The sequence below is a fragment of the Coenobita brevimanus genome, chromosome 11 (assembly GCF_032717465.1).
Source record: "Coenobita brevimanus isolate Jiangsu-jjx chromosome 11, ASM3271746v2, whole genome shotgun sequence".
Taxonomy (NCBI): Eukaryota; Metazoa; Arthropoda; class Malacostraca; order Decapoda; family Coenobitidae; genus Coenobita; species Coenobita brevimanus.
Window position 1 is genome coordinate 8,964,572 of NC_136964.1, and position 13,483 is coordinate 8,978,054.

A 13,483-nucleotide genomic window follows, 5' to 3' on the forward strand; every position below is an offset into this window, starting at 1 on the left:
ACTCAACCCTTTTACTGCTAACAGCATCAATCATCACAACAACATCAATCATCACAACTGGCTCTGACTGCCACTGTCAACAACCACTGCAGCACTACCAAAAACTTCATTACTACCAAAATACATGCACTGTTGTATACACCTGTTCATTTGATGATATAATTCTATATCATCATCATCATCATCAACATCTAGACCTCCTTTCCAACCCTATTGTAGGGTAGGGTGAGGAGTAGCAATGTCCAGACAGTCGAAGTTTGCCCATTCCAATGGGCCAGGCTTAATTCCATATACCTTTCAACCTGTTTGAACATGTACAAATAGTTGACAAACAAATTTTCTGTACAAAAAGAGTACCCCATGACTAATCAGCATGGGATGGACACTAAGGGTACCATACTTCACAATGGACTCAGCAGTGATGGGGTGAAGTGAAAGCATCTGGTTGCAGCTCAAGTACAATGAAACATAGGTCAACACAGGGAGGGGGTCAGTCAGAGAAAAAACATACTGTAAGACCAAAGCAGTGTAAAAATAACAATTTCCTCCACATCACTCGATAAAATCTCTATGTACACGATTTACAGGTAAAAACAAATTGGCCCAGATTCACAAACTTACGATTAATTCCCTACTGTAACTTTGTTTCTGGAGGATGGGAAAGGAAAGTACAACGCAGAATCTTTCCATGTCTCCTGTTCCTCCAACTAAAAGTAATTGTAGTTATGGCAGGAAAACTATTGTAGATTATACCTCTTTTCTGCAGAAAGTCTGAGTGTAGGATCTTCCAATGTTCCTAGTTCTCCCTGCACATACAAACCTAAGCCTTGTATTCTAAAAGGCACAGGAGACTTCAAAGCATCTCTTCCAAAGTAATTAATTTTCCATACTACACCCTAACATTATATTCTATGCTGTTTATACCATTCTTATGTCAATGCAGTTGACAGTAACAAAGAGGAAGCTGAGAAGCAATGTGTAGAATAAATCACTAAGAAAGACGTGTAATCTCCAAAGCCACTTAAAATATGAGACTATGCAGTAACTCAAACTAACATTTTACTTTTCATATTACTGATTAACTTTCTTTTGCATATTACTTAAGTTATCTGAATGTTAATGCAATTTAGGACAAGAATATACAAGAAGACAATGAGGTGTAATATGCAGAAGAAATTGCCAAGAAAGATGCGCTATGAAACCTCCAGAGTCACCTAATACACAAACCCAAGTTACATCAGGGAATCGATCATAAATAAACTTGAGAATCCTACCCCACGTCACAACTACAGCAGGTCACCGGTGTCTGTCGATCCCCTGTACCTCAAGGAGTCACAGGACAGAAAAGGTGGTCTCTTAAATGGTCTAACTGCATCTGGAATTTTCCCTGGTTCATCTGTTTCGGCTGCACTATTCTCCGCTTCATCAGCTTCAGTTACACTGCTCGGTGCTTCGTGTGATGGTTCTGAAGTGGGTACGGGCTCGATGCGGTTCGATTCATCCGGGATTGTGCTTTTGGGGGGTTGCGGCAAGGGTGGGGGTGCCATAGGGCATGGGGTGTGGGGTAACGAAGATGACTGCTGATGCTTTGGTTCATACAATGGGTCATCTGCATCTTCATCTAAATTATCCGTCGACACGATACTCTCTAAGGAGTGCTGTAGACGGTAGCGCTTTGATGCGTCATTTGTGAAAGGTCCCTCATTTATCCCCACACTTGAGAGGTTGACCATGCTATTTGCCATCAAGCCCTTCTTTGACTCTCCCAGAAAATCTAGGGAATCACTTCGAGGAGGGGACACCATAGGAGAAGGGGTTGACTCTTGCGAGGGCGGGGCAGAAACAGCAGGGGACGGGGTTTGTGTCTTAAGGGTTTTGTTGTGTGTGAGAGGTGAGGCTGGAGGCGGCAAACTCCAGCCTCTTATAGGACTCGTGGCGGCTTCTATCTTCACTGGCTCGTCTTTGCTGGCATTTCCATTGCTGTTAGTGTTGGGTTTCTTCTTCTCCACAACTTCAGAGGTGGATTCGTTGCGAGCTCGCCGGTTTTCAGCACTCTTTATTAAATCACAGGCCTTTCCAAGGATGATTACGCCATTCAGCACTCTGTAATGAAAGTAAAATACAGTCATCATCACAATCATCATCATCTGTAATGCTCTGCCCCCTCCTGGGAATGCCCAAACAATAGGCCTTAATCTCACACACCTCTCTCACTCTCCCCTTCTTCCATCTCTCTCTTACACCAATATACTGCTGCACTCTTGTCTTCCTAACCACATAAGGTCTGACCTTTCACTGCACAATATGGCTTGTTTGTATGTATGATTGACAAATGGCATGTTATCTGAATGCCCTCCAGCCTAATTCACACTATTAAACATCCCACCTGAATGAAAGGAGACAGAGAAATCCAACAAACAGAACAAGATACGATGCTGGGTTGGTGAGTCGGATGGACTGGCTAAGGATGCGGTACATGACAACACCTAGTGGGAGCGGAATGAAGCCCATTCGACGCGCCACAAGATCACTGTGGTCAGAGTAGGCCTGTGGAGGGAAGACAATACTGTAATAGCTTCATTATCACCAAGGCAACTATACTCTTTTCATCTTAACTTGGCTGAGATTTTTCTCCTTTTGTAGCTTACTTCACATAACTCAATGGCAAAATAACACATATAGCATGGCTCTACATCCTTCCCACTGCACCTGTTTGTGACTGGCATTACAATCTACTGTAAATCTTGGGGTTGTTCAGCCAAAGTGCCTAAGGAACTACTACTACTACTACTACTACTGTAAATCTTGTTATAACTCAATATTCAAAATCAACAGACAGCAATTTTTTACTAAGAAACAGTACATCATATACTAGTGCTAATCTATTGCTACAACTCAGCATTCAGGATGGAGCTATGGCAGATTTAGGCCAAGTTAAAGTAAAAACAGTTTAGCATCATATTCTTGTGTTAGTCTACTCTTACAACTCAGTATTCAAGATGGAGTGACAGCAATTTTAGACTAAATTCAAGTACCCTAGTCCCAATCCATGACACTTCATAGAAACTCACATATTTCTGCTTGCACATGATGAGGTCTGATGCGAGTAAAGTGGTGTAGTCCCGGTAGGCATCCGAGGGTATGTCATTGAACCGCGTTATGAAGGCGTGTTTGAGCCAGTCCACCAACACCTCCGTCCCACACACCAGCAGGCAATCAGGTAGAAGAATCCACAGTCGTTCTGGAGAATGAGGGGAAGGGGTAACATGGTACTGATCTGAAAGATGCCTGGGTGTGATAAATCCTATTAACCTAAGGAAGCTATTTTTACCTCAATTTTACTAACCTGAGGCAATTATATTTAGCTTAAGAAAGACTTTTCAAACATGAGCTATATGATACGGTCTTCACTACCAGAGCACTCTCCTGAAATGACTTAAATTGCCGATCAATATTTGAGAGATGGGATTATGGCATCTGTTTACTGATAGGCAGAAGTCCTTAAGGTGAGTCCTCGCAGTGAAGTGGTTATCTAATTCACTGAGCCTGGGAGATGTCTTTTTCATCTATTCTCCCCAATCATATCACCTATATACTGTCTTCCTACCTTCTCTCCATGCATACTCCTTCATGGTCTGTATGACAACAACCAGCAGAAGGACACAGTTATGGAAGCGCTCTCTCACATCACTACATGAGATCTGCAGCAGGTTGTTGCGGTCAAATTTCTTGAACACCGCTCCCTTCAGCTCCACAAACTGCAAATAAAAACTGTTATGTCCTCAATGTTTACAGTGGTTAAATTATGCAGCAGTACCATCATAATTCACTGTAAATCTAGGATGTGTGCATACAAGTCCAACAAGCTTTGTGGTTGAATTTTTTAAACATTGCTCCACAAACTGCAAGCACAGATGGCACTACATTTTCAATACTCAAATAACCACTCAGTAAGAAATGCACTAACAAAAGAATACTAAGGTGGTCATCATCATTATCTCAACCTCTTTACCCAACCAAAGGCAGGGTTAAATACGGTCCAGAAAGCAAGAAAAGAGAAACCCGTTAAAAAAAAAAAAAAAAAAAAAAAAAAAAAAAAGCGTCACTAACATTAGTGTATACGAGATGATCTGACTCTTATTGTCTGAATTTATGGCAATATTGACAGTTTGCATCTGCAGTAGTACAACTGTGGAGTGAAGCACTATACGAGTAATGACAACGAGAAGACAAGGGAAAGAGGAAGAAAAATAGAAAAAGACAGACAGACACAACAACCTGCTTACATTATTAGAGATGACAATGGTGAGAAGACCCTTGTTGTCTGAATTAATAGCAACATTTAGAGTCAATGCCTGAAGAAGTACGATAGTGGAGTGAAGCGCCACGTAGGTTATGGCCACAAGCAGATGGAACAGGACCCCAAAGTGCTCGCGTTTCCTCCCTCGCGGCTCAGTGGCCGTCCAAAACAATGCATCAAGTGTGTCCTGGCCAAAAGCGGACATTAATCTGGAACAAGAAGTGGTGGTTGAATAAAATACTGTAGTGGAAAAGATACACATATATACTAAGAATAGCCTCCATGGTTTCCAATGCTCATCCCTACCAAGATACCTAAAATCTGAAAAAATAAATACTGTAAATAAATAAAAATAAATAAATAAATATCATTAATTATCATCATCATCATCATCTGGAGCTCCTTTCCTACCCTAGGGCAGGTTGAGGAGTAGTAATGTCCAGACAGCCCAAGTCTGCCCAATCCAATGGGCCATGCTTCCATTCACTCATCATTCATGCCCCCGGAATCCTGATAAGCCAAAAAACTTTAACCAAATTCTGTAGCTTCACATACACATATTCATAAATATACATAAATAAATAAATTCCCCCCAAAAATACAGTACTGTATATGAAAATGCTAGTAACCTAACTGTTTACAATAAGTACAGTATTACGGGACAACATTTCATTCTGTTGTTTCTATAGCCTCTGGTTCGACTGGATATTAACCCAATGGAGGGGAAACAAATGTCCTTAAACCTTCTTGCCTTCTTAACTGTAAAGACAACATAGCAGGTATCTTATTGTATATAAAAGTGAGGAGATAGTGTCAAGTGCTTGATAGCTACATATGATAACCTTGGGGCAAATGTTCTTTACCCCTTTACTAGGCTGTCTCTCTCTCTCTCTCTCTCTCTCATACCTATCAGCAATCTCCAGCATGTTGAAGAAGAGATACAGTTTGATGGTGGACTGGGTCTTGATAATATGGTAGCACACAGACGTATCAATGTATCCCATGATGTAACAACACACCAACACCATCACACCCTTGAGCAGGTCCACGATTTCTGCTGGTTTCAGGATTCGACGGTTCTTGTTGAAGTACAGCCTGTTGGGGAGAAAAGTGTTGCTTTGGAAAATCCTGTAATACATATCCATCTATCAACTATATAGTCAGAAGCCTTAATCTCAGAAGGGTTGGCCACAAATGAATTGCTTTCATGTCACCCTACCCTCTGCTATCAGGCTGCCCTATCTTCAACTCAACCCCCCCCCCCCACCTCCTCACTCATAAAATTTTGTACACAGGAACTAAACTATAATCTACTCTAGACAGGTATATCCCCCTAATATTAATTTGTATCAAGTTAGGAGTACACTAAAGTAAAATTGCCAATTAGTTTCATTGCAGCCTATTAAACCAGCTCTGCCAGTTTCCCCTAAATTGCAGTACTAATTGCATGGGGAAAAAATAGTGATATTTGTAACATATCTCTTGACTTATAAGGACTGCCTGTATACAGTCCAGTGCCACTCACCCAAGTGCTTTCCTGAAAGGGCGGGTCAGCAGGGACCAGATGGCCAAGGTGAATCTCACTGGCAGGAACGTGAACACAAAGAAGAAGGAATCTGCACACTGAAAGAATCCATAAGCGACGAACTTCTCAATCTGGACGGGAAAGAAAAAAAAAAAAACATAACAACCTAAGCATTATCATCATCATCACGCCAACCCTTGGCACATTTACAATTGCTGAAAATAAGTGATCGACACTATGAGACGAAGCACAGGGTTAGTAGTGCTGTACTGACAAAGCCTGAACCTTGGATGGAACCCTGTGCATCATTTCCTCTTGACGTTCACATCCTTCAAGCAAGTGTGTCTGTGCTCTAAGAAATGGAGTGAGGTAGGGTCCAAGATCAAAGAAAGAGGTAAACAAAACATTTAGTGGGGTGTAAACAGTTACACAAACAGACAAGTGCTTACGATAAGTTTACATCACCTTCTATACCCTTTTTACTCTAACTTGGCCTAAAACTGTCATCTCATTGTCTTGAATTCACAGTTGTAACACTAGATTAACAGTAGAGTATGATGCTAGTCATAAAGAAGTGCTATGGAAAGGATGTAAAGCTATAGTATTGTTTCACTGAGTTACATGAAAATAACTATAAGACAAAAATCTAGGCCAAGTTAAGTTGAAAGAACAATAGTTACTGTGCTGTGTATCTGTACTTTTTCTGACCCAGGAATGTTAACATTTTGGGGGAAGATAAAACCAACACTTCAGAGCAAAAGAAGTGATGCAAAAGACCTGCCAAATATTCATAATGCCATTTACTTCCTTCACTGTCATAACTCTTCCTTCAGCAGAATAAAAACATCTGGTGGCAGTAGAAGTTAGAAAAGTAAATAAATAAATAAACAAATAAATAAATAAATAATAATAATAAGAAGAAATGTTGTTACTCCTCACCCTGCCCTAGGGTAGGAAAGGAGGTCTGCATGATGATGATGATGATAAATGATAAAAAACAAGGCATAAGACTGAAAGAGTTCAAGAGGATTGTTTGTGCTGTACTCCATTGCAATTAAATAAAATCTGTTGGCAGTAGCAACAACATATGAGGAAGAAAGAGACCACCAGTCAGGAAGAGTTAACAAAGACTAGGCCCTTCATTACAAGCAGTTTCTCTTATGCTGAATGAAAGAGCCTTGTGGGAGCAAGAATAAGTTACACATTTAAAAATCATCCTGGAAGAATTTAATTAAAAAAAATAATAATAATAGCATGAAGGTCTCTCATAAGCTGAATAAAATAGTCCGTTATTGTGATTTGTGAACCCAGCCTCATCAGGACATTACCTCAGTGGACTGCCTGAATCTGGTCACTTAAGCAAGGCACTCCCAGAGATGCTGCTGAAGTTAAGCCAAAGATTTGCCTGTGTTATGAGAGTAAGATGTATGAGGTGAGCAGCAAAGTGTGCTGTGCTGTGAGGGGGCTGCTACAGTGAAAGCAGTGTGATGCTTTTTAGCTGTATACTGAGCTGGATATAAAGGAGCGTTGTGGTGTTGATGTGGATGTGATAGGAAGCGATATGAGGAACACACTGAGGTGGTTTGGCCATGTGGAGAGGATGGAGGGTGAAAGACTGACGAAGAGAGTGTATGTGAGTGAGGTGGAGGGGGGAAGAGGGAGGGGGAGGCTGAGGATGAGATGGAGGGATGGGGTGGAGAGGTATATGAGAGAGGGGGGTGTGAGTTGGGAGCAGGGCAGTGAAATGGCGGGGGACAGGGCGACTTGGAGGCGAATTGTTTGTGGCCACCCCAAATGGGATTGAGGCGTCTGGCAATAGATAGATAGACTGAGTTGGAACATGAACTGAAGTAAAGGGTGGTGGCCACGTTATTGTCCGGTTAGGTATATTCCTGTCTCTCTGGAAGAATAATTTCTACCAGATGAATATCTGTTAACACAAAAAAGAAACAAAACAATTTTTTTTCACCTCTCGTGGAATCTTAAAGAAGGTGTAGACCTTTTCCCTTCGAGCAGTGTATCGCTCCTCATCATTTTCCAGAAGGTAGCCTCGACGTAGCTCAGACTTCAGGTAGTCTCGGAATGACAGAGCTGAGGGCAACAAAATTAGTTCCATGAATTAAAAAAGACAAGGTTCCATAATTGCTAAACCCATTTTGCTCTCTTTTAAGAACAGGAACCCCAGGCTAGACTACAGCAGTCCAGAATGTATGCAAAGGAAGACTGACCTATGCCCCTGGTAGCACTTTGTGACAGAAATGCCTCGGGAAAACCACACTCGAACCGAAATGTGCATACCAAAGCCCATGCCCCACCTAAAGGCTCTACCACGTGACTCATTAATAAAGCATACATATTTCTGTACCAAATGCACAATGACATCTTTCCTCAAGCTAAATGAAATAATCTGGTGGTTTTAAGAAAGTAACAAGAGTTTAATCAAGTTAATTCCTTCAATCTGATGAGCTACTTTTTCTCTTGCAACTCCAGACAATTTTAAGTTTTAATGTGAGGCTCTCCCCACCAGTAGGCCTAGTAGTATTTGTAGCCCCAGGTTCATCAGAACACAGTGGACCGCAGCCTGAAGCTGTCCCCATCCTGCACTCCACCATCATCCTTTTGGGAACAGTAAGGGAGTTTAGGGACATTATATCCAGTCAGAGGAGCAGACTGGCTCTATCAATACCACCAAATGAAGGCAGCCCTCTCCAGCATCCCCTCCCAGCCAGAGACAAGCATCATCCATCATGAAACAAATGATTTTATCCACAAAAATGGCTCTTCTCCCACACTTTTCTACTGAAGACAAAAATCCGTGCTCCACAATGGATGGTGCCTGTCCTTCTCTGATCAGAGATGTCTCACTGATCTGATATGAACACTAACTTAGGTCTCAAGTACACTCTGCCCAAGACTGACAGACAGTAAGAGGATGGCAGTTGCGTGAAAATTACAATGGCAGGATCCAACTGGTGCTGGAGAGGGTTGCCTTAACGTGGTGACAATGTCATGACTGTGTATCTCCTCTGCCTGGTTATGCAACTGCCCCTTAATTCCCTCACTATCCTTCAAGAGAGGAACGGTCAACAACATAATTTCACCTGCTGTCCAGTGGGTTCATGTCCAGTTAAGCCTGGCGCTGCAACGACTATTGTACCGGTAGTAGTAATATTGTACTAACATTACCTTAATTTTGGTTGAGTTGACTTTAAGTGTAAAGCTGCATTCACACAAAATGCTTGCTAACATAGGCAGAACTTTTGCATCACTGTAATCCAAAAAAATTTTCACATATACCCACCCCAGTGGGGTTATTTGTATGGGTTACAGGGATGCAAAGGTGGTTGGTGGTGGCATCCATCATCCACTCACTTGATGTAGTTCTGCCAATTTCTCCCTCCACTTTTTTTTTTTTCCTATATCTGCCTTGTTCCTTATTTCTTCCATCCCTTCTGTCACTTTTTATTCTTTTCTTTCGACTTCAGGTGATTCTAAGCTCAGTGACAAGCCTAATAGTTTCCTGTAACCCACAAAACTAGCGTATTTACAACAATGAATGGTAACCATTCAGCCTAACCAAAAAACTGGGCGATGAGGAGTCTACCGTGATACCCCTGATTACTAGGTGGTGACGCAAATGCAGCTTCCACTATGGAACCAAGTCCACATTCTTCCCTGCACCTGTGGTGGGGCACCCTCCACCACAAGGGAACATCAATTCACTACAGAGGATAGCCCTGCAAAGAGAGTAGCTTGTTGGCGGTTGATGAGTTTGCTAAGCCAGACAGACTGGGGTTACTCAACAACAACAAGAGGAATGCAAACTATCACTCAGTGTGGACACGGCCTAAAATTATGTTGGCTGGGTTCAATTTCCACATTTGCTGAAAATAATAGTCTTTCCCTCCATAGAAAACATTGGTAATAAGAACTTTTGAAACCACTTTTCTGTGGAATACAGGTATGTGCAGTTCTCTACAAAAAAAAAAAAAAAAAGTACCATTACTGTATTTTGTCAAAAACAGTACAACAGGTTTTATAATTAAAAAAAAAAAAGAAAAAAAAAAGAAAAGGACTTTTCCAGTGAAAGTAAGAGATTGGTTATTTGTAAAACTTAATGTCAAATACATTGTATAAAATTATCCAATGGAAATCTCACTTTATATCTCAAGCTGTTTGATTCTACTGACATACAGCAGGTTATGTCTCACACTTGAAGATTCAAAACTCAATTTCAAGCTAAACAGAATCATTATGAATACCGGTAAAATACTGGACACTCACGGTAACTGAGGGTCATGACGACTGTGGGGGCGGCATCACACTGCAAAGGCTTCCCGGCATGTTAATAGCCTCTTAGGAAGAAGGCTCAGGATTAATGCCTATCGACTGCACGGAGGGTCATTCTGGACGCTAATCAACTTTTGCTAAGGTCCATTTTACCCCTGCAATATGACACAACAATCGCACTTACATCAAAGACTCCAACTGTACTAAAAGCCTGTTACATATACCTTTCAGACTGTTTAACTCCGCTTCCGGGATGGGTGGGTGAGCGGTTATATTATCCTTTTCACCCATAGTGCTGGGATTTGGGATTTAATTATGACGCAATGGAAGTATCAGCCCCTATCCAGCATTGTTTACAAACTCTATCCTGGCTGGTCCCTGTCTGTCCTAGCCGATGTCCGATTCCCTTCATTAAAGTTAACATTATAAATTCCAATCCATTTTATAAGCTAATATATCAGAGTTTACTCGCACATATTTCTTAACCTCGATATATTATTTAGCTTTATTAACACAACTGACCTTACTCACAATTTACTGGATTAAAAATGAAAATACGCAGTGCATAGACTTCCAGAAATCGAATGAGATTAATTGTAAAAGAAAACGTAAATATTAGCTGGTAAACATTTATATTTTTTGATCGCTTATAGCTAAACTTAACGCAATATAAAGGAAAGGGTCATCTATCGTTGAATTCTCCTGGTTTAGATTTTGTATATAATGGAGTGTGCATTTTAGGTCCTCCTTCCTCCTTTACGCTGTCTGTGGCTAAACATACAGCAGACATCACGAATATTCAGATGTAGAGATGCATTAACCTTGTCAATCCGTTCTCAATTTTTATTTTACTCAGGAAAGTGCCAGACGAATTTACCGAGCTTCAAAGAGTACCCTTATTGTGAAAGGGCAAATGAAAACTATGTCCAACCCCCCTATCGGAAAAACATATTGTCCGAATCTAAATTCTCTCTAAACATTAAGGACAGAATTTAAGAGAATTATAACTGAAAAAGGGGTTAACAGGAAAGGGATGGTGCTTAAAAATAATAATCCAGAAAGTAATCCAATCTTAAGTATGCAGACGATGCTGTGTTGCTTGTAATCTGTGCAAAAGAGCTTGGTAAATAAGTGCTGAGTTTTGTGGGTGTCTGTGAGCGGGATCTGAAAGTAAATATGGATAAAAGTAGAGTGAAGGTTCTAAGGAAAGACGCTGACTCACAGACCTGTATTCCCGTCGGTTAAAGAAGCTCCCTAATATATTTTCCTAGTGATTTATTTTACTTATTACACCATGCCGTCCTCTTCTGTGTTACTCAAATCATTCTAATGTCACCATACTCTACATAAGTACCGTACAATCCGATATTATCACGCCGTATCCAAAAATAAATTGCTATGGAAGAGGTTTTAGGAAGGAAGGCAGGAAGGAAGGAATCATGATGAACTAGCACCAAACCATAGTATAGCTATATGACACTGTAGCAGTAGAGAGATAATAAAGGCCGGGAGAAACAAGGAAATATAAAATGGAGAGGTAGGACAGAAAAGCAGAAGACAGTAAGGAGAGAAAGACTGGAGACAAGAAGGCCCCTTTTAGTCGCCTCTTACGACAAGCAGGGCTACTGGGCATGTATTCTTTACCCCCATACCCAGGGAGAAAGAGGAGTTAGGGAGCTTCCTTAACCGAGGTGTTAGGGAGCTTCCTTAACCGAGGTGTTAGGGAGCTTCCTTAACCGACAAGGACAGAAGCCACACAGTCTCCTTTAAAATAAATATGGATGAAACTGATGGTGGTAGGGAGATGGTTACTTGCAATGTGACGTGATGGTGAATGGAGACGAAATGGTGAGAATTTAAATACATGGATGTAATAGAGAGGTAAATGTAAAGGATGTAGAAGGTAGTATAGCACAAGGAAGAAAGGTGGCTGTGCCTTCTACATACGTGTGAGACTACGGTGTGGCATGAAAACGAAAAGTCAAGAGTAAATGGAGTGGAAAGGGAAATGGTGTGTGTGTGTGTGTGTGTGTGTGTGTGTGTGTGTGTGTGTAATGTGGAAAGTGGATAGAATAAGAAACAGTGTGATCTGTGAAAGATGTGGAGTAACAGCAGTGGAAGTGAGAAAGTTAAGGAATGTGTGTGGAGTGTAAGGAATAGCGAAATCTATGAAAGATGCGACGTAACGAAGTTTGCGGACACCAGATTTGAAGAGTGTTTGGATATGGACATGTAGAGAGAATGGAAGTGAATGGAATGGTGAAAAGGGTGATATGGGCGTATAGAGAGAATGGGAGGGAATGAGGTGGACAAAATGGTATATCTGAGTGAAAATGAAGATGGAGGAGAGGTGGTAGGGCTAGAAGGTGTTGAAATATGGTAAACGTGAGAGAGAGAGAGAGAGAGAGAGGCTAGGAAACAGACAAGCAATCGAGCTAAGCTAAAACTGCCATTTATCCATCCTGACTGCTCAGCTGTAACAAAAGACTCACATTACAGTAAGATGCTAGTCACAAAGAAGTGCTATGGAAGGGACACAGCTCGAACAGTGGCACTGAGCTATGTGAAATAAGCTGGAAAATTTTGAGCCAAGTTTAAGTGAAAAGGGTATATTAATAAAGACGTGTAATGGAAAGGATGCAGAGCCGTATCGCTACGATATTGAGTAATCCCAGTCTCCTCATAACACTACGTGAAAAATAAGTAGGCACTGCTACGTGAAAATAAATAAGCTTACCATAACACTGCTACGTGGAAATAAATACTGTACCATTCATCAGCATCATCAGACCTCCTTTCCCACCCTAGGGCAGGGTGAGGAGTAGCAACGTCCAGACAGCCTAAGTTTGCCCAATTCTGTGAGCCATGCTTCCATTCACTCATCATTCAAGTCCCCGGAATCCTGGCTCCACACATTTCCAAATAATTTTTAACTGAGAACTAATCCCATACCCCCAGATATTGGTTCCACATCACAACACTGCTACGTGGAAATAAACTCACCATTACTTTGCTCCGTTCTCTATGAATGTGCCATCACAGAAAACGCTAAAGAGGGGTAACACAATCATTTCAGCGCTGTGGGTTTGAATTATTAAGAGGCAACTTCTGTATTGATCCCCGCTCATTCCATCCTCTTCAAGACCTAGGGCGGTGTCAGGGCTAATATCTGGGGGTATGCGATTCGTTCTCTGAGAGCTGAAAATTACTTAGAAATTGTCAGAAGTGTAACAATTTTCTTTTCTCCCGTTTCTAGTTATCCAAATGTAAATTAAACTAAGCTACTGATATATTTTGAAATCGAACTGGCACCTAAGGGGACTGTTGATGATGATGATGATGATGATGATGATGATGATAATGATGAT

The 13,483-nt window shown here is 41.2% G+C and overlaps 1 protein-coding gene across 1 annotated transcript; it reads right to left on the reverse strand.

Moving 5' to 3' along the window:
• Window positions 1–1,279: 1,279 nt before the first annotated feature.
• On the reverse strand, window positions 1,280–10,407 carry LOC145411929 (transmembrane anterior posterior transformation protein 1 homolog). Its single transcript, XM_080281899.1, has 9 exons — window positions 10,340–10,407; window positions 7,795–7,916; window positions 5,826–5,956; window positions 5,207–5,395; window positions 4,287–4,509; window positions 3,608–3,758; window positions 3,072–3,241; window positions 2,387–2,547; window positions 1,280–2,103 (listed from the first exon to the last, which is right to left on the reverse strand). The coding sequence occupies exons 1-9, from the start codon at window positions 10,404–10,406 to the stop codon at window positions 1,287–1,289; spliced, it is 2,031 nt and encodes a 676-aa protein (XP_080138025.1). The 5' UTR covers window position 10,407; the 3' UTR covers window positions 1,280–1,286.
• Between the last annotated feature and the right edge of the window lie 3,076 nt (window positions 10,408–13,483).